The sequence below is a fragment of the Dendrobates tinctorius genome, unplaced genomic scaffold (genome assembly GCF_039654945.1).
Source record: "Dendrobates tinctorius isolate UK_male_01 unplaced genomic scaffold, ASM3965494v1 ptg000013l, whole genome shotgun sequence".
In the NCBI taxonomy this organism is placed as follows: domain Eukaryota; kingdom Metazoa; phylum Chordata; class Amphibia; order Anura; family Dendrobatidae; genus Dendrobates; species Dendrobates tinctorius.
Genome location: NW_027361681.1, coordinates 11163478 through 11190119, shown reverse-complemented (window position 1 = coordinate 11190119; position 26642 = coordinate 11163478). Strand labels below are relative to the sequence as shown.

The window sequence follows — 26642 nt, the reverse complement described above, 5'->3', positions numbered from 1 at the left end:
TTTGAACCCCCAAGTGCTTCACAGAAGTTTTATAACTTGACATGAAAATAAAAAATAATTTTTTTCGCCCCCAATTTTTTATTTTTCGAAGGGTAACAGGAGAAATTAGATCCCCAAAATTGTTGTGCAATTTTTCCTGAGTACGCTGATACCCCATATGTGGGGGTAAACCACTGTTTGGGCACACGTCGGGGCTCAGAATGGAGGGAGCACTGGTCAGAATTGCAAAAAATGGCCAGGTCATTAAAGTCAAAATAGGCTGGGTCATGAATGGGTTAAACGAAACCATTGGTTTTACCATGTCGTGTACTTGAAAACGGGAAAAAAATTCCAAGTGCGGTGAAATTGCAAAAAAAAGTGCAATCCCACACTTGTTCTTTGCTTGGCATTTTTGCTAGGTTCACTAAATGCTAAATCTAACCTGCCATTATGATTCTCCAGGTGATTACGAGTTCATAGACACCAAATATGTCTATTTTCTTCTTTATCTAAGTGGTGAAAAAAAATTCCAAATTTTGCTAAAAAAAAAAAAATTATTGCGCAATTTTCTGAGACTTGTAGCAGCTTCATTTTTCGTGATCTGGGGTTGGGTGAGGGCTTATTTTTTGCGTGCCGGGCTGCGTTTTTAATGATACCACTTTTGTGCAAATGCGTTCTTTTGATCGCCCGTTGTTGCATTTTAATGCAATGTTGCGGCGACCAAAAAACTGTAATTCTGGTGTTATGAATTTTTTTCTTGCTACGCCATTTAGCGATCTGGTTAAAGCTTTTTTTTGATCGGGCGATTCTGAACGCGGCGATACCTAATATGTGTAAGTGTGATTTTTTTTTTTTTTTTTTTTTTTTTTTTTTTTTTATATTTTATTTTGATTGGGGCGAAAGGGGAGTGATTTGAACTTTTAGGTTTTTTGTTTTTTTTAATTTTTTTTTTTTTAAACATTATATATATTTTTTTTTTTTTAATTACTTTTGGCATGCTTCAATAGCCTCCTATGAAGCATGCACAACTCGATCGGCTCTGCTACATATGGGCAATGAGCAGATCACCCATATGTAGCAGATTTACTGTTGTAATTTGAGCGCCGGCCACTAAGCGGCGCTCAAAGTGATCTGCCTGAAACAACCATAGAGGTCTATATGAGACCTCTGGTTGTCAGGGCAACGCGTCGCCGACCCCGATCACGTGACTGGGTCGTGGATGAGCTCATTTCCAGCCCGGCGGCCGGAAGTGTTATTTAAATGCCCGCTGTCAGCTTTGACAGCGGGATTTATCTAGTTACTAGACGCAGGCGGATGGAGATTCCGCTCGCGCCTATTGCGGGCACATGTCACCTGTTCATAACAGAGCTGATATGTTGCGGCTTTGAGGTGGGCTCACCGCCGGAGCCCACCTCAAAGCAGGGGATCCTTACCGATGACATACTATTCCATAATCGGTAGGGGTTAATGTACACTCTGCATCCCATCTTGACTGAAAAAAACCCCAGAAATGTATAAATTCTTGCAAATTTATTAAAAACGAAAAACGGACATATCACATGGTCATAAGTATTAAGACCCTTTGCTCAGTATTGAGCACAATCACCCTTTTGAGCTAGTGCAGCCATGAGTCTTCTTGGGAATGATGCAACAAGTTTTTCACACCTGGATTTGGGGATCCTCTGCCATTCTTACTTGCAGATCCTTTCCAGTTCCATCAGGTTGCATGGTGAACATTTGTGGACAGCCATTTTCAGGTCTCTCCAGAGATGCTCAATTGGGTTTAGGTCAGAGCTTTTGCTGGGCCAGTCAAGAATGGTCACATAGTGGTTTTGAAGCCACTCCTTTTTTATTTTAGTTGTGTGCTGTAGGTCATTGGCTTGTTGGAAGGTGAACCTTCGGCCAAGTCTGAGGTCCAGAGCACTCTGGAAGAGGTTTTCATTCAGGACATCACTGTACTTGGCTACATTCATGTTTCCTTCAATTGTAACCAGTCGTCCTGTCCCGGCAGCTGAAAAACACCCCCATAGCATGATGCTGCCACCGCTATGTTTCACTATTGGGATTGTGTTGGGCAGGTGATGAGCAGTGCCTGGTTTTCTCCACACATACCGCTTAGAATTATCACCAAAAAGTTCTATCTTCGTCTCATCAGACCAGAGAATCTTATTTCTCATAGTCTGGGAGTCCTTCATGTGCTTTTTAACAAACTATGCAGGCTTTCATATGTCTTACACTGAGGAGAGGCTTCTGTCTAGCCACTCCGCCATGAAGGCCCGACTGACGGAGGGCTGCAGTGTTAGTTGACTTTGTGGAACTTTCTCCCATCTCCCTACTGCATCTGTGGATCTCAGCCACAGTGATCTTGGGGTTCTTCTTTACCTCTCTCAAAAAGGCTCTTCTCCCACGATTGCTCAGTTTGGCTGGACGGCCAGGTCTAGGAAGACTTCTGGTGGTCCCAAACGTCTTCCATTTAAGGTTTATGGAGGCCACTGTGCTCTTAGGAACCTTGAGTACTGCAGAAATTCTCTTGTAACCTTGGCCAGATCTGTGCCTTGCCACAACTCTGTCTCTGAGCTCCTTGGCCAGTTCCTTTGACCTTATGATTCTCATTTGGTCTGACATGCACTGTGAGCTGTGAAGTTTTATATAGACAGGTATGTGCCTTTACAAATCAAGTCCTATCAGTTTAATTAAACACAGCTGGACTTGAAGAAGTAGAACCATCTCAAAGAGGATCACAAGGAAATGGACAGCATGTGACTTAAATATGAGTTTCTGAGCAAAGGGTCTGAAGACCTATGATCATGTGATATTTCAGTTTTTCTTTTTTAATTTGCAAAAATTTCTACATTTCTGTTTTTCAGTCAACATGGGGTGCAGAGTGTACATTAATGAGAAAAAAAAATTGAACTTTTTTGAATTTACCAAATGGCTGCAATGAAACAGAGTGAAAAATTTAAAGGGGTCTGAATACTTTCTGTACCCACTGTATATCTACAAGAGTCTGGTACAGCGATGGGAAGTAAAATGGCTCCACAGTATGCAAATCTTTTCATGGTCAAGGTTGAAAGTGACTTGTCCGATCAGGCCTCTGGCCTACTACCGTTACATTAAAATATTGTCAATCATCTGGACGGAGTCTGAGCAACAGCTAAATACATTCCATAAACACTTTAATCAATTTCATCTCACCATCAACTTAACGCTCAACTACTCCTGTACTGAAATAAAAATATTTTTGGAAACCATCATTAAGGTACAGAACAATTAAATAAATGTCCCTTTATCAGAAACCATTTGATCTGACATACCTTCAATGGGACAGTTTTTTAATCCAAAACACGTAAAAAAATTATGCAGCCAAGCCATCAGATATGTTCCAATCTTATGGATAGAGACCAACACCTTGGTAGCATCAAATACATTTTTGAATCACGGCTACCATCCAAGAACAATTGAAAACCAGATTACAAGAGCCACCAGAATATCAAGGATTATCTCCTAAATTACAAAACTAAAGAAGAAAGCAACAGCGTGCCTCTAGTGGTTACCTACAATAAAAATCTAGACGTACTATGGGGAGCTGCACGGAAATTACAACCTTTACTACAAGAAGATGCCCGATTACAATCCATATTTCCAGACAACCCACTTCTGTGTCTTAGGCAGACCCCAAATCTATGTAGCATCATTGTCAGACGCTCCCTCTCCTTTCCAACAGCTACAGGAACCTTTCCCTGCAACTGTAAAAAAAAAATGTAAAACCGGTACACTTATATCGACCACGGACAAGATAAAGATCCCTTGCTAACATCAGGACCACAAGATCCCAGGTACTTTCAGCTGCATCACATCTAATGTGGTGTACTTATCTATATGTACCAAATGTCCAGCTGGGAGTCTGTATGTTGGGGAGACAGGTTGAAAACTTAGAACAAGGATGAATTCTTATCACCGCACAATGAAAGAATAGATCTACCTGTGGCCAGACATTTTTGTATCCCTGATCACCCCACCATGGACATGAAATTACTGGCATTACATGGTAACTTCAAATCTTAAACAAATAGAAAAATTTGAGTACAAATTTATGACAACCTTTACACACTCAGTGCATGAATGGATGTGTCAAATGGATTTGTATTTCTAAATCAATTAAGGAATGTACTCCTCAGACCATTTGGGGGCATCACAAGATGACCAGGCTTCAATCATAGGACAATAAAACATTCACACTCCTTATGTATGAACTGTTCCAATATTTACAGCCACAACTGTTTTTATCCCTCTCTTATACTGATAGAGCTGTCACTTGTTTTATCCATATGCAAATTGTCTCCAGAGAGTGAGAACTAAAGGGGGTTTTACACAGCGATATCGCTAGCAATATCGCTAAAGAGTCACCGATTTTGTGACGCAGCAGCGATATTGCTAGCGATATCGCTATGTGTGATACTTACCTCCGACCAGCTTCCCCACTGTCTGTCGCTTATCACGTGAGATCGGCTGGGTCCATTTCTCGTCGGGTGCTTCCTGCTGGCGCCGACGAGCGACGTGTGGACGCAGGCGGGAGGACGTCAGCATCGCTGCGTGTGAAAGGTAAGTAACGACCGTTGCTGCGTCGCTACATCGCTAGTGAGATCTGCCTGTTTGGCAGCTCACTAGCGACCATTTAGCGATGTACCAGCGATCCTGACCGGGTCGTATCGTGGTCGGATCGCTGGTGCATCGCTAAATGTAAAGGGGCCTTAAGACTCTAATGCCACCTATTGGAAGCAGCAATCCTAAAAGTCAATGTCGACCTTTTAACGAGCCCACAAGTAGAAACATTACCCCTTGGATCCTTGTCTTATCTATTGCATTATTTTTGTGCCCTGTTGTGCATAAATGTGTGACTTTAATATTTTTCTATCTATTGGCTAACACGATTCAAAGATATATATTTTTATATATTTTATTCTGACACTTCCTGGTTACTATAAAGCTGTGGTCTGCACCATGTGTATATGATGGAGAAGAAGGCCTCAGCTCATCTGCCAAGAGCATGTAGAGAAGAGGAAGGAAGTGGCTCTACAGCATTTTCTCGCCTCCGCTGACTCCTCCCTCTACTGCTGCTGTGTAGATTGTAAGCTCCTACGATCAGGCGTCTTGTATCTGCCTCTTACCTCTATATCCTTGTCTGTGTTCTGTGCAGTACAGCACTGAGATAATGCTGGTGTCATATAGACCTTGGATATTCATTGTCAAGTTTCTGTCATTCTCTCTTGCAGGTGGAAACTCCTGCATGAAATGAAGAAAAGTTCCAGAAATCCGCAAGCTGCACTTTCTAAACCAAAAATGAGATCTTTGACCTCCACAAAGCCTCAGAGGGGAATCAGCCATAACCTTGATACAACAGAATACGGCAACATCTCAGAGTATGAAGTACAAGAAGGTGGGGAGCAAGCACGTATTCGCAGTGTGGGGCTGCTGGATGTTGCCTCTGCAGCTGGGGTGGTCTGCTGACTGTGGCCTCTGTGGCGGGAGGGGGGGTGTTGGCTGGCTGTGGTCTCTGTGGCGGGAGGAGGGGGGGCAGTTGGCTGGCTGTGGCCTCTGTGGTGAGAGGGGGGGTGGTAGACTATGGCCTTTGTGGCGGGAGGGGGCGCGGTTGGCTAGCTGTGGCGGAGGGGGCGGTTGGCTGGCTGTGGCGGGAAGGGGGGGCCGTTGGCTGCCTGTGGCCTCTGTGACGGGAAGGGGGGCCGTTGGCTGGCTGTGGCCTCTGTGACGGGAAGGGGGAGTCGTTGGCTGGCTGTGGCCTCTGGCGGGAGCAGAAGCGGTTGGCTGGTTGTGGCCTCTGTGGCGTGAGGGGGGTGGTTGCCTGACTGTTGCCTCTGTGGCGGGATGGGAGGAGGTTGGCTGGCTGTGGCCTCTGCAGCGGGGCGTGGACAGCTGGCTGGCTGTGGCCTCTGCGGGGGACAGGCGGTTGGTTGGTTGGCTCTAGCCTCTGCGATAGATGTGGCAGCTGACTGTCGCCATCCAGTATCTAACAGTAATCGCCATAGGTCACCATTCTACACAGATTTTCCTTGATAAAACTCAATATGGTAGAAATGTTGGGGCACAGAATGTTGTGCACTGCAATTTCCCCACTAGAGTAAATGAAGATTGAAGCCTCTCCTCCACCTCCCAATTATTAGGTGTTGATCCGGGAGTGCGTTATATCACTCATTCGCTCATCCAGAGATTATCAAAGCAGGAGAACCTGGCGTTTGTGAACTCGCTGAACCTTTCTCTTTCTAAGGATGGAGGCAAAAAGTTTAAGGTGAGGTGTAATAGTGTGACTGTAGAGAGCGAGTTGTATCTATTCAGCCCCAGTACCAGCCTATGAGGACTGACTGTACGTCTGCTGCACAGTTTATAGAGAATCTAGAGAAATGTGAGCGGCTGGAAGTGCTGAACCTCAGCCATAATCTCATCGAGAGAATCGAGAAGCTAGAGCGGCAGACACGACTGCGGGAGCTGAACCTGGCTCACAACCGAATCAGGTAAGGACCGGCCATGTTCTTCCCCGATTTACAGGTACAGACACACTAGACTAGTGCACTGCTGACAGTCCTATCTTCCTGATGTTGCCATTAACTATTATCCAGCGGCTGGTGGGTGTTTAAGGTATCAAAATATATGACGGCCACAAGCCTAATGGTTCCCATCATTGCAGTCTCCACATTGTGGGCTGCACAGATGTAAGATAATGCTGGATGCATCTGCAGGGTTACCCCACACTATATGTACGTAATGTGCAGGTTGCTTCTCTGTGTTGTCCTCCTCATCTTACCCAGGGCAATGTGGTTCTACTCTGTGCTCTCCTTCTATACATATCTTCATAATGTCAGCAGAAAGCGAGGGTCACACTACCCAACTCTGCTCAGAGAGCGTGTGACTTAGCACAGGTGCAGTGTCGCTCGATGTCCAGCCTTACATCTGACCTTTTTTGCAGTAAGATTGAACGTCTGGAGCAGATGCAGAATCTCCAGAAGCTGAACTTGTCCATTAATGAGATCGACCACATCCCTGCCTGGATGGGGAAGAAGATGAAAGCTCTGCGGACCCTGAACATGAAGCAGAATGTCATCTCATCAGTAAGTAGTCATGACTGTGCTGCTGAGATGTCCGCTGACTGTTTACCTATGAGTGATCATCTCCATCTGTAGCTACAGGATGTTTCCCGACTGAAGCCATTAAAGGACTTGACGTCCCTGGTCTTGGCTGATAACCCAGTGGCCAATCTCCCCCATTACCGTTCCTACGTCATCTTCCACCTGCGCTCTTTGAATTCATTGGATGGACAGGTGATAACTATCCAGGAGAGGCAGGAGGCACATGACCGTTTCAACCTAGGTGAGAGTCTTATACGTGTCCATCCCCTATATTCGGTGTATCCTGTATCTAGGATCACTGCTGCACTGCAGGGCCAACAAAAACATGGCTGCTTACTGCTAAAAGCAGCGCCACTCCTCTACATGGGTTGTATGTAGAGTTGAGCGAATATATTCGGTTCCCGCTTATTCGGCAAGCTATAGCGCTTGCCAAATAAGCTACAGCGGGAACCCGGCTTCCTGGATCCCGACGGCTGAACAGCTGGTCACCGCCGCAGCTGCATGTGTCTCGGCTGTGTCACTCACAGCACATGCATGGAGTGCCTGTGTGTTGGGCTCTCCATGCCTGTGCTGTGACAGTGACACTGGCGTGACACATGCAACTGCGGTGGCAATCGGCTGTTCAGCCGTTGGGATCCAGGAAGCCGGGTTCCCGCTGTAGTTTATTCGGCAAGCGCTATAGCTTACCAAATATAAGCGGGGAACCGAAGATATTCGCTCAACTCTAGTTGTATGTGGTATTGCATCTCATCCCTATTGACGTCAATGGAAAAAAGTTGCAATACCTCACACAGACAATGGACAGAGCTGACACTGGTTTTGGAAGAAGGTATCCATGCTTTTCTAACTGAACTGTCCAAAAAGTCTCCAGTAAAAGGTCGATGTTCCTGGGGTCCACTGCCACCTATAGGTTTGGGGTTGTCTCCCCTTTCTCAGGGTTAGACGTCATCTGATGCCTGTGGTAGGACAGAGGAATAATCCATTTGATGATACTGAAATCTTCTTGTAGAGGAGGTGGAGAAGCTGGAGAGGGACTTGGAAAAAAGGATGAAGGAGATTGAGGAGCTGCAGAGCCAGAAGATGAAGGTCGTCAGCGACCTCCACAACCAGGACCAACTGAACACTTCTCTGCGGCAGGAGGCGCAGCAGCAGAAGAAGAGCTACCAGGAGCTGGAGCGTGAGATGACCACCAAGAACGAGATTGTAAGTAGTCATCGGACCCTGCAAGACTGCATCATAATAGATAGAAAAGCGTACTTCTGCAGCTAAACAAGATGATTTGTAATCTGCGCATAATGAGCATCCTGATATTATGCCCACATGTTCCTTACAGTCTGAGGAGTAGGAGGATGTAAAAATGAGCATTCATCTTTTAATGTAGTACTTGGACTTCTCTGTCTACCTCTTCCTCTGGACTATACTCTTTGCTCTTCTATTCTGCCCACCCTCTGAACTCCCGCTGCACTCTACCTACCTGTCTTCCTCCCTTGGACCCCTTGAATGTTCTGCATATTTGCGGATATCCTAGGTGTGGAGTATTTTTGCGCTGTGCTCGCACACCACATCTGTTGGTGAGCCCAATGGGTACACTGAGTGATAACTGCTGTGATCGTGGGTCCACAGACGTCGCAACATTCATCCCAAATCTATAGCCCTGCTCCCAATGCAAGACATGTCAATATATAGAATTCGGTACTGGAGTGGGCCCATGGCCCTCACTGTGGAGAATGAGGCTTGGTGCGGCGGTTTCACTGGAGTCTGCTCTTTGCTGTGGACTGTAGTGCTTTCCCCGGTACAGGCCGCTGCTGTGTGTAGGATGAGGATGTGATCCACAAGACACTTTACATTTCCTGTCTGTGGTCACTGAAAGCAGAAGAGACTCTGTGTCAGCTGCTCCTTGTGATGTGCGGAGTCCTAGCAGCCACTACTCTAAGGAATTGCTGGCACCAATGAGATGCAGAACATATACGGAGTGGGTCTTGGGCTGCGCTGCTGCACACTGCCCTATGACTTGCTTACACCCTGTATTATTCCACGCTCTTCTCATCCTCCTTGTGGTTCTTCAGCAGTAGTGGAGGCAGAGCCCAGTGACCAGTGTGTGTGCCACTCACACATAACACAACTGTGCCACCCAACTACAGGCTCAGAGTTTGTAGGCAAACATGACTATAGGAGCAGACTCTACAGAGATAACCATGGAGACTCAAGGGCCTGTGTAGGAGCTGCAGACACAGGAGGGAGGTGACTTCTGATGAGACATTAGTGTCACTGCAGTGATGGGGAGTGGTATGAGAGCTACCAGCATGGCCTCTTCCCTTCTTGACCTTTTCTTTCTTCCTTGCAGCATCTGGTCGGTCCCCCCAGTGCAGGTATCTGAGCACGTCCCCCTATCAGGCTGCATGATGCCACTTTTGTGATTTGCCTTAAATTTGCATGACTCCTCCATGTTTAACCATATCCTGTCCTATCTCTCCTCCCTTAGATGTGGCATCCTGTGGGAGGAGGGCTGCATGCTGTGTGTGAGGTACAATACCACTACAGGTCACATGATGGCTGCTTTGCAGGACATTCTGAGGAGAACTACAACTCCCTGCAGTGCTCCCTGCATGCTAGCCATTGTTATCTGTGGAGTCAGTGAGTGTAACATTATAGTCCGTGCAGTGTGGTAATGTGCTGTACATGGCGTCTGTGGTGTGACCCTGCTGCCCACGCTGCTGTTGTACTATCACTCTCATAATTCACTGTACTCTATTTGTAGCTGAAGCAGAAGATGCTGGCGCTGAGCCGAGCCTGCCAGAAACAGTACCAGCTGGAGCAGGAGCTCGCCTTCTACAAGATCGATGCCAAGTTTGAGCCACTGGGATACCTGACCTCTGAGGTGACCTCTCGTTCCATCCCCTTCTCTTTTAGGATTTGGCTGATAAGAGTTGTAGTCCTCCAGCTAGTCAGTCTTCTCGAGGTCCTCAACGGATGTCTGAGTCTTTTACTCATGTTTTCTTCACTCCTCTACCCTGAGCTTCTGACCAGATATCAAGGAACATGGGTGACACCATTTATATGACAGTGACTGCACCTACAGGTGTCCTCTAAGTTTGGACCACATTGCATTAATATACAAGTCACTGGGGTCATATTGTGGTTGGCAAAGTGATGCCAGCAGGACCGGCAAGTCACAGTTGTTTTGCTTTTCACAGTACGGTGTTGGTTGAAGAGCGACCCCTGTACTACACTGCCATGTAGTGGTGACATGCCCAAATCTCTGACCTCACGGCTTGTGCCACAGCCAAGTTGTCGTGTGGTTGGTATGTGGGGCTGGCAGCAGCAAGGATGAATAGTCTGACCGTAGATGTGCTGTGAGGTGCTATACCTAGTAATACAAGATGGGGTTTATACCCCCCCCCATTGTGTCTGCTTATGCCGCTCTCATTTACAGGAGGTAGATGCTGACGATACTCCTGGAGAAAGCCCATACATTGGGAAAGCCAGATACAAGAGGAATCTGTATGCCAAGGAAGAATATATCCCCGATCGTGCGCAGCAAATACAAGTCGGAAAGGTCGAGATTGATTCAGATGACCAGATTAAAAATGAGCAAATCCGAGCTCGAATTCACACCACCCTTGACGTGGACCTGAATGAAAAAGAGAAAACCTTACGGGCAGGTGAGGCCACTAGAAGGCAGCACAGTGTTGAGTGCTATGGTATTGTCAGTACTAGTTACATGTATGGCGACCATATGCTACTGGCCGGGCCCTGTGCAATCACAACACTGCTCCTAAAATGCCCAGAACTGACTGACCTTTTCTTCTTACAGCTGAAGCAAAATTGTTTAATGTGCGTCAGGAAATTGTCCACGCCGAGGAGCAGATATTACGGGCCTCCGAGGAGCTGAAGGAACTGGAGGAAGCGGTCGCTCAAAAGAAGGTGAATGGAGAGACAACCACTCCATGTGTATAATGAGCATCCGTTCAGCCAGCTGCTCCGTAATCAGGGCAGTGGCCTGTGTGTAGGGAGGCAGAATCAGGTGCAGCTTATTTATCCTGGCATCCATTATGCTCCTCTACAATGCTTCACCATAGGAAATCATCTAATATAACAAGTGTCACTGTGAAACTTTAGCCTTATTCTCGTGTCCCGCAGATCTCTGAAGCAGAAAAGGAAGAACTGCGGCAGCAGCTGCGGAGTCGGATCCAGATCCTGAATCAGCTGAGGGATGAGGCTCAGGAGCTGGAGAGACAGAAGGAGCAGCAGCGGGGAGACATGGATAAGAAGCAGCAGGAGATCGAGGGGCTGCAGCGGCACCTCGACTCTCTCAGTCCTCAGGATCCCAGACATGTGCGTGAGGATGGGTTTGGTGGGATGGCTTCTGGACATGTGGGGGGGCTTCTATTTAGCTGCTGATTGATACTGAGGACGCTGGATGATCCCACAGAAATGTGTGTGGAGACTGTAAGCTGCACAGGGGACGTATAGATCTATAGTCTGTAAGATGTAGTATAAGGCACAGGTGGAGACTGGGTACTGCCTGATAGGCCTAGTGTGTGTGTATACATTTAATATTTGAAACCAGAAGTTTACATACACAATATAAAAAGACACATAGACATGTTTTTCTCAATATCTGACAAGAAATCAGAATAAACCTTTCCCATTTCTCCATCGCTTCATTGGGGGACAGAGGGAACCATGGGTGTATGCTGCTGCCACTAGGAGGTTGACACTATGCAAAATAGTTAGCTCCTTCCCAGCAGTATATACCAACCAACTGGCAGAAAGCTAATCAGTTTTAGCTTAGTGTCAGTAGGAGGTGGACACAGGGCTCTAAGCCCTATTTCTACCTTTAGGTTTTGCTGTTTTTTATTAATGATCTCTTTCAGATACAGCTTGTGATGCTGGGCGACAGAGTATAATTGATCACTCCGCTCTACCCACTAGAGACAGCACAGTGTGGGATTGCATCACTACTGTACCTTCTCTTGTACATCAAGAGTGTTTGGGGCATCCACACGGAGGAAGATGGGAATTGGTCCTTGCCACTACACCCTAGTGTTGTGAATTCTCTTACTTCTGAGTCGGGGCTCGCTCTGGTGGTTACTGTGGGTAGTGGAGCTGGCCGGATTGACAGAGGTCTGCCACCTGATGATGATGATTGGAGATCTGGGGTTACTGATTGGAGTATTAAGTCAGCAGGCTTCCTTCAATCCCTGCTGGTGATTAGTCCTTCCTCTGCATTCTGAGGTCTGATGTCTCCTGCCTGATCCTGCATTTTTCAGTTAAGTTGTTCATTTGCTAATCCTTTGCATCTGATCTGGTTTTGCCTCTTTCTGCTTGTTGTGAGGGTTCAACGTGCTCCCTGCTGGGGGCAGTGCTGGACCCTGCTCCATATGTTACAGCTTGTGTCAGTTTGTTCAGTCCCCTGTTATGTTAGTCTCTTTTGCTTTGCTGCCAGTTCATACCAGAATGCTGATATAGTGGGGGCGAGGTCGTGAGACCTCAGTGGTTTTTTTTGTACATCAGATTTTTTGTTGGATTTTTTGTTGGATTTTTTAGGGTTTTTGCGTGGTCGCAGACAGTGTCTTTCCTATCCTATCTAGTCAGTTCAGGCCCCATCATTTGCTCTGTCTATTTTCTACCTGCGTTTGTGTTTCATCTTGTCTCACCGACATTATATGTTTGGGGGCTATCTATTTCTTTGGGGTTCTACTCCGGGGCAGTTTAGATTTCACCTTTCTTGCTTTAAGCCTAGTTGGTTCTCCGGCTGTGTCAAGTTGTCCAGGGCATCGTAGGTACGCTCCACAGTTACTGTTAGTTGTGTTGTTAGGATTAGGGGTCTGCAATCCGCTAAGTTACCAAGTCTGATGCACTATCTACCATGTACCACAAGAGCACGAGAGCCTCTTCAGCCTTGGATCCGAAGTCTGAACATCATGTAAATAAGTAGTCTTCTCTGGCAAAGATTGTATCCTTTCTTATTATTTAGAGTTGTAATGTTGTGATTTTCCCTCTCGGTGATTAAATTACAATTCCCGGGGCCAGCGCTGTCTCACCCGGACAGGCCATTCCAACTTAGGGAATCCCTAGTTATGTCTGACCCTGCGAGTCACAGGGTCGGCACTCGTGCCCAACTGGTCGCGTCAGTGACTCTGTTTCTGCCTTTTCTGTTTCCTGTGCCAGGCATTCGATGGATCTCCTCTTTCGAATGGTAAGACCTCGCTGCTTATACTGTCATTTTCTCCTTCGCCTCATTGGGGGAGACAGATACCGTGGGTGTATGCTTCTGCCGCTTGGAGGCTGACACTAAGTGAAAAAAAGAGGTTAGCTCCTCCTCCGCCGTATACACCCTCACCCCTATTGCGGGCGGAAATCAGTTTTTTTTGCTTAGTGTCCATGGAGGCACACGTCTGTTTTTTGCTCCAGACTTTTTCCATGAAGATTAGACAGGGGCAACGGATCCTATTGAAAGGGTCCGATTTCCCCAAACCAACAACGGGCGAGCACCTCCACGTATCCTCTCCCGCGACGTGGGACACAATGCCGGACTTAGCCCTGACCACCCCTAGGTATTGAAACCATGGGCTGTACAGAGGCAAAAGACTAGTCCGTGCGGCCCCCACTGCTCCACCAATGCTTAGACTGCAGTGCTGCAAGGCGGCGGACGGTCCCTCTCCTCACCCCCTGAAGGGGTTCGATGGATCTAGGGTGCCTGCACCGTCCTATTTTTCAAGGCCCCCTCACATACCTGAGCTGGGAAGCCGAAGAGGATCATCAGTGAGGAGAGGGCCTGGGAGGGCTCCTGCGGCGAAGATTCGGGGCTGGAGCCCTTAGCCGGCGGATGCCACCGGCCATTCTTGGCCAAGCGTGGCTGCAGATGGAGAGCGCGGTGTGGAGCAGCCCACGCCAGTAAGTAGCGCCAGTTTTTGCGGTGCCATGGATAGTCCACGTCCCCCCTGTCGCGGGCAAGGCATAAATTGAGGCTGGAGCTAGGCCGCGGCCGGAAGTTCCGCCTCCGGGCCGCGCATCACTTCCGGTGACCCGCCCCCCCAGGCCTGGGCGGTGGTGGATAAATTTAGTCCCCGGTTTCGGAGCGCGGCTAGGCCGCAGAGCCGAAAGTACCGCCCCTGGAGCGGTTTATATGCTGGCGGCCCGCCCCACAGCTGGTGGCGCGTGATTTTGGTATGGAGGCGTCGAGGAACGTGGGGGCACAGGACTGGGGTAAGTGCTGCCCGAGAGGCCACGCTACAGGGAAAACAAGGTGCTACCTCCCCATCCCCAGCAGCGGACAGATACAGCATGTCCAAAAAAGCAAAGACGCACACGTTTTTTTAAGCTTCATGCATCTCTTGTTGGGCTGCGTTTCCGCGGGCACAGAGCAAGCGATTATGCGAAGCCTGCGAGTCCGAACGTGCCCAGGAGCCCTCCCCTGCGACTGCGACCGAGGTCCCGAACCCCCCGGAGTGGGCCCCATCACTGGTGGCTCGCCGGCCTTAGAGGGAGCCTCCACCTCACTAGAGCCTTCGGCCTGCAGGGGCCGCTCTCATTCCAGGCAGACCCGAGGGAAAAGAATCCACGCGGTGTCGCCCAGTCCATCCGGTGCTTTGGCATCCGTAAGTTCTGCTTCTCGCTCCCCATCACCAGTGGTTGATAGCAAGCAGACCTCAGATTTCGACTCAGACGAGCCCCTTGACCTGGATGCTCCAGGTTCATGTGAGACAGTGGACAGCCTCATAGAAGCCGTCAATCAGACCTTGGGGATTGAGGATGATCCCGCAGCGGCTACAGGGCATAAGGTGACGTTTAAGCGAGTGAAGCGGCCGCACAGAATTTTTTTCTCTCACCCTGAGTTTGAGGACATAGTGCAGCGACACAGGGAACGACCAGATAGGTGTTTGTTGGGTCAAAAGGCACTCGAAGCAAGGTATTCATTTGCCCCGGACCTCCGTAAAAAATGAACGGAGTCTCCGATGGTGGATCCACCGGTGTCACGCCTAGCCACTAAAACTCTGTTATCCGTACCTAGTGGTTCCTCTATTAAGGATCCCACGAATCGCCTCAGAGAGCTTAGCTCGCTCAGTATATGAGGCGTCAGGATCAGCGCTCTCTCCCTCGTTCGCAGCAACCTGGGTAGCCAAGGCCATGATCTCATGGTCAGAATCATTAAACAAGGTCGTGCAAGAGCTGCCTGCAGAGATATCGGAGATCGCGAGTCAGATCGCGATGGCCGGAGACTACGTAATCAATGCATCTTTGGATGCGGCCAATTGCTCGGCACTTGTTGCCGCTAACGCAATTTCTATCAGAAGAGCTCTATCGTTAAGGACATGGCGGGCCGATTCTACTTCCAAGAAGTCCTTGACTTCCCTGCCCTATCAGTGCGGCCGTCTATTTGGGGAGAAGTTAGATCAACTTATCTCTGACTCCACAGGAGGAAAGAGTGGTTTTCTCCCTTAACTAAAGGTCAAACCACCTTTTCGCCACCCTTTTCAGGCACGTTTTCGGGCCTTTCGCAACCCCGGGTGGACCACACCGGCCAATTCCACCGCTTCAGGCCAGCCCAACCAGGATAGGGAGCGGCAGGTCTAATATAGAATCAACCCTTTGGGGAGCATGCGTACTCAGCCCAGATCGAGGGGATCCAGTTCCCAAAGATTGTCAGCCAAATGACTCGAGGCGTTTACCAGACGACACCAGCAAGGTGGGCGGCCGACTACTCTGGTTTCGCCACGTCTGGTTCAGTGTCGCAGGCAACGCATGGGTAAAGGAGTTGGTGGCCTCAGGTTACAAAATACAGTTTGTCAGAAACCCTCCAAAATGTTTTTTTCTTTCTCGTCTTCCCAGGGTGGATACCCAGGCAAGAGCTCTGTTGGGAGCCATCGAATCGCTCCAGCGCTACGGGGTCATTGTTCCCGTGCCAGAGCACGAACGGGCTCAGGGCTTCTATTCCAGCCTGTTTGCGGTTCCCAAAAAGGACGGGTCTATCAGACCTGTTTTGGACCTCAAACTTCTGAACAAATTCATCAGGGTCAGACATTTCCTGATGGAGTCTCTCCGTTCAGTCATATCGGCCATAGAGCAGGGAGAATACTTGGCCTCGGTTGACATCCAGGACGCATATCTGCATATTCCCATCTTTCCTCCTCATCAAAGGTTCCTGCATTTCGCCATCAACAGTTGACATTTTCAGTTCGTGGCGCTACCTTTCGTGTTAGCCACGGCTCCCAGTGTTCACAAAGGTTATGGTATTTGTCATGGCCATATTGCTTTCTCGAGGCATAGTCGTCTTGCCTTACTTGGACGACCTATTGGTCAAAGGCCCTTCAAGACAGGCATGCGAGGGAAATGTCAACATCACGCTAGATACTCTTGCCCGCTTAGGGTGGTTGGTCAATGCGAAGAAGTCATCCCTTGTGCCAGCTCAGAGGATTTCCTTCTTAGGAATGGTCTTCGACACTTGCCAAGGGTTGGTGATTCTCCCTCAGGAAAAAGCCCTAGCTCTCCGGCAGGGAGTTCGGACTCTTCGCCAACCATTCCCTCATACCATTCGTTTCGGGATGAGGATTCTAGAAAGAATGGTGGCAGCAATGGAAGCAATACCGTTCGCCCAGTTCCATTTTCGCCCCCTGCAGCACGCTCTCTTGTCAACCTGGGACAAGAATCCTTTCATGCTCGATCGGCGGTGCCGACTGTCCTCTCAAGTCAGGCAGTCGCTCGGATGGTGGATAACCAGTTCCTCTCTGACCGAGGGGAAACCTTTCCCCCCCCCAGACCATTGGTTGGTGATAACAACCGACGCCAGTCTCCTCGGCTGGGGAGCGGTGTTTCGCCACCACACTACCCAGGGACGGTGGTCGCCACAGGAGGCACGCCTCCCGATCAACTTATTGGAGATACGAGCAATTCGTCTGGCTTTGCAGCAGTTTCATCACTTCTTAGCAGACCGCCCCGTCCGGATCCAATCGGACAATGCCACGGCGGTGGCTTACATAAATCACCAAGGGGGCACCCGCAGCAGAGCAACCATGCACGAGGTGGGGCACGTTCTTCAGTGGGCCGAAGCAAGCCACTCGGTGATTTCGGCAGTCCACATCCCAGGCGTGGAAAACTGGGCGGCAGACTTTCTCAGCCGGCAGGGTCTTGCGTCCAGAGAGTGGTCACTACATCCCGAGGTCTTCCAGCAGTTTTGTCAACTGTGGGGAACTCCGGATGTGGACCTGATGGCATCCAGAGTGAACGCCAAGGTGCCCACATATGTCGCTAGGGCCAGGGACCCGCAAGCAATCGCTGTGAATGCGTTGGTTCTGCCGTGGAACCAGTTCCGCCTCCCATATCTATTTCCCCCACTGCCACTACTCCCGAGAGTCATCAAAAAGATCAAGATGAAAGGGGTTCCGGCAATCCTGCTGACCCCGGACTGGCCCCGTCGAGCGTGGTACGCAGATCTAATGCAGCTGCTCGCAGTCATTCCTTGGCGACTACCAGAGCACCCAGAACTACTTTCTCAAGGGCCGATTTGCCACCCGAACTCAGGAGCCCTGTGTTTGATGGCATGGCCGTTGAATCTTGGATTCTAACCAAGGCAGGGTTTGGGACAAGGTGGTCGCTACAATGGTTAGCGCCCGGAAGCCTGCTTCAGTACGAATTTACCACCACACCTGGAAGGTGTTCTGTGCTTGGTGTCGAGGCCGGAGTGTTTCTCCACTGAGATTCTCGATTCCCAACATCTTGGCCTTTCTCCAGTCGAGCCTAGACTCGGGTTTGGCCCCAAGTTCCCTCAGGAGACAAATATCGGCCTTATCCGTCCTGTTGCTGCCAATTTGCAGGTTAAGACTTTCATCCAGGGAGTCTCCCACTTGATACCTCCCTATAAGGCGCCTATGGACGCCTGGGACCTTAACCTGGTCCTAAGTGTTCTGCAGGAAGCCCCATTTGAACCACTTCAGGAGGTCTCTTTGAGCTACCTTTCCTGGAAAGTGGTGTTCCTAGTGGCCATCACTTCTATCAGGCGGGTTTCAGAGCTGGCGGCCCTATCCTGCCGAGTTCCGTTCCTCACTTTCCATAAGGATGTGCTCAGACCAGCCCCTCCTTTTCTGCCGAAAGTCGTGTCCTCATTTCACGTTAGTGAGGATGTTTTCTTGTCTTCATTTTGTCCAGCACCGGTGCACCGTGTGGAAAAGGCTCTTCACATGTTAGACCTGGTAAGAGCTCTCCTCCGGAAGTACGTGTCGAGGACGGCACCCTTTCGTCAGATGTACACGCTGTTCGTGCTCCCCGAAGGGCCCAGGAAGGGACTCGCTGCCTCGAAATCGACCATAGCCAGATGGATTCGTTTGACTATTCAGGAGTCCTACCGCATTAGAGGCACGCCGATTCCAGCAGGGATCAGAGCGTATTCTACTCGGGCAGTGGGTGCCTCTTTGGCGCTTCGACGGAACAGATTTGCATGGCAGCAACCTGGTCCAGCCTGCACACATTTGCCAAACATTATAATATCCATACTCAGGCCTCGGCGGATGCGAGCCTGGGTAGAAGGATTCTCCAAGCAGCGGTGACGCACCTTTAAACAAGAGGTGCATGTAGCTTGGATCGGTGAGCCAATCTCCCACCCAGGGACTGGTTTAGGACGTCCCATGGTATCTGTGTCCCCCAATGAGGTGAAGGAGAAACAGGGATTTTTGTGATAAACTCACCGTAAAATCCTTTTCTCCGAGACGCTCATTGGGGGACACAGCACCCACCCTATTAGCCAAGTTGGCTTCTATTTTGTTTAATTTATATGCATTTATTTATGTGATATAAGGGTGGTCTTTTTTCTGGACATGTTATACCTGTGTTAAGGCTGATTTTGTTGTCCTCCTACTGCTTTGGCACCAAACTGATTTCCGCCCGCAATAGGAGTGAGGGTGTATACGGCGGAGGAGGAGCTAACCTCTTTTTTTTCACTTAGTGTCAGCCTCCTAGCTGCAGAAGCATACACCCACGGTATCTGTGTCCCCCAATGAGCGTCTCGGAGAAAAGGATTTTACGATGAGTTTATCACAAAAATCCCTGTTTTTTTTGTTTAATTTTCTTACATCTAGGTAAGAAGTTACACATGTTAGGAATTTTACCCACTTCCTTACCATGATGGTCTGAATCGATCAAGAGCTACAAGATACCTCAAGTTATCAGTACTAATTTTCTTAAACTGGACCAGTCATTCTCAAGGCGATTTAGAGTCCACATCAGCATCATCCTTTGCCATTCCCGTGTTTTGTTTTTCAGCTCTCTACTCCACACTGTCGTTTCTTGGCACCTGGATTCTGATTTCAGATCTTGCCGTGGACTCCTCTCCAAGGAGTTTGGAGCTCTTTTCAAATGACTGCACTCTGGTCACCTCTCCCAAAATAGTCTCTGGTCCCAGTCCAACATATTGATTTTTCTGGGAATGCTGTTTGACACAGCACGATCAAGAGGTTTTTTTTCTACCCAGGGAAAAACCCTCTATCCTATCACGCGGGACTCTCTCCTTCAGAGGCACATTTGCACGTTCGCTACGCTTCTGCATGTGCATCTTGGGTAGGATGGTGGTGTTAATGGAAGCAGTTCAATTTGCCTAGTTTCATAAGCGTCCTTTTCAATTTTTTTTCTGCCATCAAGATGGACTGGTCGATTCACTCCCTGTATTGACTAATCACGCCCCTCTTCGAATTAATAAGTCTCTAGACTGGTGGACTTAATCTCCTCTAGTCAATTGCGGAAGATCTTTCCCACACCATGTCGGAAGATCGCTACTACAGAAGCCAATCTTCTCAATTGGGGAGCAGATTTTCAGAACTTAACAGTATAGGACCGATGGGCCACCCAGGAATCGTCTCTTACCATCAACATTCTGGATTTTGGGTTACTACCTCTTACTCTACCTTTCTTGCAAGACCACTATTTTACCATTAGTTTCAGGTCCAAACCGACAATGACACAGCAGTGACAGAGATGAACCTTCAAGGAAGAACCCGAAATCAAGCAGTATGATTAGAAGTGCCCCGGATTCGGTTATCATCTTGGCACTGCACATCCCAATAGTGGAGATTTGACCACCGATTTTCTCAGCCGAGGGGGTCCCGCCGCCGCCGCTAAGTGGTCCCTGAACCATTCAGTCTCTCACAAAATGTGGCTTCTTTGAGGGTTTCCCGACATCAACCTGATAAGAGTCCAGTCTAAGTCACAAGATTCTTCATGTGGTCTACAGATCATGTCACGCTAGCAATCGGCACTGATGCTTTGGTAATTCCTTGGCCTCAGTTCTCCCTCCTGTACCTGTTACCTCCTTTAACACTGATCTCTAGGGTAGTCCAAAGGATCAAGACTGAGGGAGTGCCCGTCATTCTCATCGCCGGAGAAGACTCGTGTTCGTAGAAGTAATCAACTTCCTCACGGGCACTCCGTAGAAACTCCAGGATCTTCCAGATCTTCTCTCGCAGGGTTCTCTATTCCAACAGAATCCTCCGTTGCTCTGTTTAACGGCATGACTAAGACCATGCTTCTGAAATCAGTCAATTTCTCCAGTCAGGTTATCCAGATCATGTTCAGAGCTATGAATCCTTCCTTTTCTTGCATTTCCCACCGTTAGTGGAAAATCTTTCTCCGCTGTTGTGTAACTAAGGGTCCAAGGGTCTTTCATCTGTTTTCTATTTTGTCCTTCTTACATTTGGGTCTGATATCTGGCCTGTCCTTCAGTTTTCTCAAGAGATGGGTGTCTGCTTTTTTCCATCCCTTTTTGAAAGATTATAGCGTCTCGCCTGCAGATCAAGACCTTTCTGCAGGGAGTTGGGCACTCTTTTCTCCCCTACTGGCCTCCGGTAACACCTTGGGATCTCAATTTAGTACTCAGCGTTCTTCAAGAATCAACATTCAGACCTCTACGAGACCTCTTTCACGCCTTTCCTGGACGGTTGCCTTCCCGGTCGCCAGATAATTTTCCAAACCTGCAAATATCTTGTCGTTCCTCCTTATCTAGGGTGTCACCAGGACAAGGTAGTGTTACATCCGATACCATCCTTTGTTTCTAAGGTGGTTTTTTGCATTTCTCCTCAATGAGGATACTGTTTTTTTTTCTTCGTTTTGTCCATTTGTGTTCCCTTTCTTTATCAAGAGTGGTCTCTAAACAAACTGGACCTGGTAGAGTACTCTTTATCTACCTTGCCAGGACAGCACCCATCAGATGTGCAGATTCACTGTTCTTAATCCCAGAATGTACTCATAAAGGCCTTGGCTGTTTTCAAGTCTATCGAGGCCTGCTGGGTTCGCTCTTCCATTCTGAAGCATACCGACTAATGGATAGATCGCATCCATTTAAGGTCACTGCACACTCATCTCGCTCAGTGGGGGCCTCCTCTGTCACCCATCACCAGGCGTTGGTCTCGTCTTGTTAGACTGCTACATGGTCTTCCTGGTATACCTTTGCCAACTTCTACAAGGTTCACATGTAGGCTTAGTCTTATGCAAATCTCTGTAGAAAGGTCCTGCAAGCAGAAGTGACCAGAGCTCTGATTTGACGGTACTACCTTTACCCACCCTTGGAACCGCTTTTGGGCGTCCCATGGCTTCTTGTGTCCCCCAATGAAGCAATAGAGAAATGAAGATTTTGAGTACCTACTGTAAAATCTCTTTCTCGGAGCCTTCGCAGCACCCGCCCCTTGTTTATTGTTTATTGTGGTTATATTATGATAGTTGTATACCTGTTGCTTCTCCTATTGCTTTCTCACTAATGAGTTTCCTGCCAGTTGGTGGTTATATACTGCTGGGGAGGAGCTAACTTTTTGCATAGTGTCAACCTCCTAGTGGCAGCAGCGTACACCCATTGTTTCCTGTGTCTCCCAATGAAGGCTCCGAGAAAGAGATTTTACTGTCGGTACCCAAAATCTTCATTTTAGGTCAGTTATGATTACCATAATTATTATTTGTCAAATTCCAGAATAATGAGAGAATGTTTTAAGGCATTTTTATTACTTCAAAGTCAAAACTTTACATACACTCTAAGATTACTATGCCTTTAAACAATTTTGGACTGCCCGTATGATGATGTCTTGTGTTTGGAAGCTTCTGAGTTAAGGGCCTGTCACACTAAGCGATATCGCTAGCAATATCGCTGTAACGTCACTGGTTTTTGTGACGTAGCAGCGATATTGCTAGCGATATCACTATGTCTGATACTTGCCTCCGACCGGCTCCCCCGAGAACTTCCTGAACCGTTTCTCGTTGTCAGCTTCCTGCTGGGCTTCCTGTGGCGCCGATGAGCGACGCGTGGACGCGGGCGGGAGGACGTCAGGATCGCCTCGTCTGACAGGTAAGTAGCGACCCCCGACCCCTGCTATGTCGCTGGTGAGATCTGCCTGTGTGGCAGCTCACTAGCGACCACTTAGCGATGCACAGGCGATCCTGACCGTGTCATATCGCTGGTCGGGATCGCTGGTGCATCGCTAAGTGTGACAGTACCTTTAGAGAGACACCTGTGGATATATTTTAATGCACTCCTGAAACACACTGCTTCTTTGTATAGCATCGTGGGAAAGACTAAAGAAATCAGCCAAGATATCAGGAAGAGAATTGTGGACTTGCACAAGTCTGTCTCATCCTTGGGTACAATTTCAATATACCTGAAGGTGCCTCATTCATCTGTACAAACAATTAAACACAAGTACAAATAAGATGGTAATGTCCAGCAATCATACCGCTCAGGAAGGAGATGAGTTCTGTGTCCGAGGGAAGAACATGCTTTGTTCCAACATGTGCATATCAACCCAAGGACAAAAGCAAAAGACCTTATGAAGATGATGGCGGAAGCTGGTAAGATTGTCAATAGCCACAGTGAAACGACTACTGTATCAACATGGGCTGAAAGGCCACTCTGCCAGGAAGAAGCCATTACTCCAAAAGAAGCATAAGCCAGATTAATGTCTGGAAATACACACAGGAACAAAGACCTTAATTTTTTGAGATGTGTCCTGTGGTTTGATGAAACTAAAATTGAACTTATAGGGCATAATGATCATTGTTACGTTTGTAGGAAAAGGAGAAGCTTGAAAGCCTAAGAACACCATCCCAAGTGTGAAACACGAGGGTGGCAGCATCATGTCCTTCAGTTGTTTTACTGCAGGAGTGACTGGTGCTCTTCAGAAAATAGCATCATGAGAAAAAAAGATTGTGGCAGTACTGAAGCAACATCTCAAGACATCAGCTAGGAAGTTAAAGCTTAGGTGGAAATGGGTCTTCCAAATGGACAATGACGCCGAAGCATACTGCCAAAATGGTAACAAAGTGGCTTAAGGATAACAAAGTCAATGTTTTAGAATGGCCATCACAAAATCCTGATCTCAATCCTACTGAAAATTTATGGGTAAAGCTGAAAAGGCAGATGTGAAGCAAGGTGACCTACAAAACTGGATCAGTTACAACGGTTTTGTCAGGAGGAATGGGCCCAAATCCCGACCAATTATTGTTAGAAGCTTGTGAAAGGATATCCCAAACGTTTGACCCAAGTCATACAGTTTAAGGGCAATAATACCAAATACTAATGAAATATATGTAAACTTTTGACTTTGCAGTAAGTAATAAAAATGTCTTTAAAACATTCTCTCATTATTCTGGTATTTGACAAATATTAATAATTATGGTAATCCTAATTTGACCCAAAACATATTCAAGATACCGTTGGATAATCAATATGGGCTTAAAGTGCAAACTCTCAGCTTTAATTTTAGGGTATTCACATCCTAATTGGAATAAAGGTTTAGGAATTACAGCTCTTTAATATGTAGTTGCCTCTTTTTAAAGGGGCCAAAAGTAACTGGACTGTTATCTCAAAAGCTCTTTAATGGCTGCATGAGCTGTTTCCTCTTAATCCATCATCAGCAGGTAAAAGTTCTGGAGCTGATTCCAGATGTGGCTTTTGGAAGCTGTTGTTGTGAACCCGCAACATGCGGTCAATGAAGCTGTCAATGAAAGAGAGAACAGACCATTATTAGGCTTAAGAAATCCATCAGGGACAGCAAAAATGTTAGGCGTTGCCAAATCAATAGTTTGGTACAGTCTGCAAAAAAAATGCACAACTGAGCTTGGGAACTCAAAAAGGCCAGAATGTCCAGAGCAGAAAATAGTGTGGATGGTCGCAGAAACTTTTCCATGGTGAAGAAAAACCCCTTCACCACAAATTTTTCAAATCTAACTTTTCACTTTGTGTGGCAATAACTGGAATATTTGCACATAGCCCAGTGATTTTGAGATTTTGATTTCATGGCATATTATATTTGATGATAATGGTAAGTTTAGGTCGATTATCTTTTGAGTTTATTTATCAAAAAAAATCTGATATTTTACATTTCTAAAACTTTCAAACTTTGATTATCCCTTTAATCCAGGTAGACCACACAAAATGGTTAATCAACATTTCTCTCATGTCTACTTGACATCAGCACCATCTTTAAAACATTTTTTTTTTTTATTTTTTAATTTTCTTAGGATGTTAGAAGCTTTAAAATTGTAGCAGTAATTTTTCATTTTTTTTCAAGGAAATTGACAAAGCTTATTATTTTTTTAGGGGCCTATTCAGTCTTGTAGTTACTTATGGGACCTGCATATTGGAAAACCTCCAAAAGATGATACCATTTTAAAAATAGCTCCCCTCAACGTATTGTAAACTGCTGTCAGGGAAGACAAATGTTATTTTTACCACCTAAATGTTGTTAACTTCTAAACTGGTCACTATAGTCGGCAGACTCTATAGCCGTTAATTGTCATGTCAACCATCAGGACCACAAAATCATGATCTCGGTACTGATGGAGTTAAAGACGGTGCCCCACACTCTTTCATCTTGATGCCTAGTCACTGTTGGCAGCAGCATCTCTAAAGGGTTAAGCTGCCATGGTCGGAGCCAACACTGATCGTGACTGATGCGGCAGGGTGTCAGCTATACTGTACAGCTGCTGGATATTCACTAGTTGGGGTATGCTGTTTACTTAAAACTTACCTGAGATATAAGTCAGAGGTTGGTGGTCATTAGGGGGTTAAGACAAAACTTAAGGCAGAAAAACCCACAAACAAGCAACAACTGAAGTCAGCAGCAGTAAAGGCCCGAGAAAGCATCACAGAGCGTTTGGTGACGTCCATGGCTTCCAGACTTCTGTCCGTCATTCTCTGCAAAGGATTAAAGATGAGCATTTTATTTATGATAAAGTTAATTTGTCCAATTACTTTTGAGCCCCTGAAATGAGGAGGCTTTATGGTTGTAATTCCTAAACGTTTCACAGGATATTTTTGTTCAACCCCTTTAATTAAACCTTAAAATGAAACAACTGATACACAATTTCTAAAATAGTGGCCTGTAAAGCTGATATCACAGTGATTCGGCCCCTGTTCAAATATTTCTGGACCTAACTTTATGCTCAGCCCTAGACAGTGAGCACACTTGTCCGTGCTGCAAGGTCCACGCATACAGCCCTTGTATACCGTACACGTGTCCTTATAGTGAAGGTACATGGACATGCTCATTTTTACCTCCAGACATTACTAGGTTGGCATGGCTGGGGCTGGTGATGATGGTCGTTACCAGCTAATTGTGCTCACATCCTGGCATGTCTCCCCGGTACGTCGCAGTTCCAGCCTGCTATCCACTGCGGATATGAGCAGCAGCAGACAGCACAAACTTGCACAGAGAAGGGTGTCGTACTGATACCCTGTGTTTCCCTTGGGGCCCTATAGGGGGCAGACTATCTGCTGCATGTCTGCGATGCTGCCGTACAATGATGGGGATTATAACCAGCTTAATCAAATGCGTGGTTTCTTGTCAGTTGTGGAGAGGCCTGTGCTAATGTTGTCTTGTGATTGGGAAAGGTCTGTGCAGAGGGCAAGGTGTACCAGCGCAGTACCCGGATGTGTCCCCTCCTGGTCCATAACCCTCCTGTAGCGGAGGGGGGGTAATAAGTGATTGTGCCAAAGTTTTATTACCGGTGACTGAAGTAGAGGGGAGCATTATGTGTCCCTCCTCGTGTGCCCATCTCCTCTCCTGGTACCGTCCTGTCTATCTGCTGCTTGGCGACTACTTATCCGTTATTGTATACCGAATGTGTGCAGCTTATACTAATTGATGATCCTTCTATGTAAAGTCACAGATGGGTGCACGAAGGTGAGAGACGGCACACCACATCCATTCCGATGTTTTACATGGACATCTGGCGTACAGCGCCTCCATGGTGTATACTCCTGTGACATATTACATCATGCTATGTACAAACAGTCCGTGTGATAGCTCATCAGTCGCACAAGTGATGAGCCCCTCAGGGATCTATTATCTGGGATCGTAGGATGTGCAGGTGGAGTGGCTGTATACTTTGGTTCGGGGTCTCTTTTGAGGGTGTGGGAGTAGCATCTGGGACTGCGAGGACGTTCTGGGGGTGTAGGTGTAGTGGCTGGGACTGTGGGGATGCTCTGGGGTGCAGGGGCAGCAGCTTGGACTGTAAAATGTTCTGGGTATGTAGGGATAGCAGCTGGGACTT

At 47.5% G+C, this 26642-nt stretch overlaps 1 protein-coding gene across 4 annotated transcripts in view; it reads left to right on the top strand.

The window, feature by feature from the left end:
* Positions 1–26642, top strand: part of CNTRL (centriolin) — an 87353-nt gene that overhangs the window by 16460 nt on the left and 44251 nt on the right. For all 4 annotated transcript variants that reach the window (XM_073558854.1, XM_073558852.1, XM_073558855.1 and 1 more), the window contains 10 exons: positions 5253–5416; positions 6159–6283; positions 6376–6506; positions 6959–7100; positions 7173–7359; positions 8128–8321; positions 9877–9996; positions 10552–10780; positions 10933–11042; positions 11259–11453. In XM_073558854.1, the coding sequence (XP_073414955.1) occupies positions 5272–5416; positions 6159–6283; positions 6376–6506; positions 6959–7100; positions 7173–7359; positions 8128–8321; positions 9877–9996; positions 10552–10780; positions 10933–11042; positions 11259–11453 (1578 nt within the window). In that variant the 5' untranslated portion in view covers positions 5253–5271. The remainder of the gene's footprint in view (positions 1–5252; positions 5417–6158; positions 6284–6375; positions 6507–6958; positions 7101–7172; positions 7360–8127; positions 8322–9876; positions 9997–10551; positions 10781–10932; positions 11043–11258; positions 11454–26642) is intronic.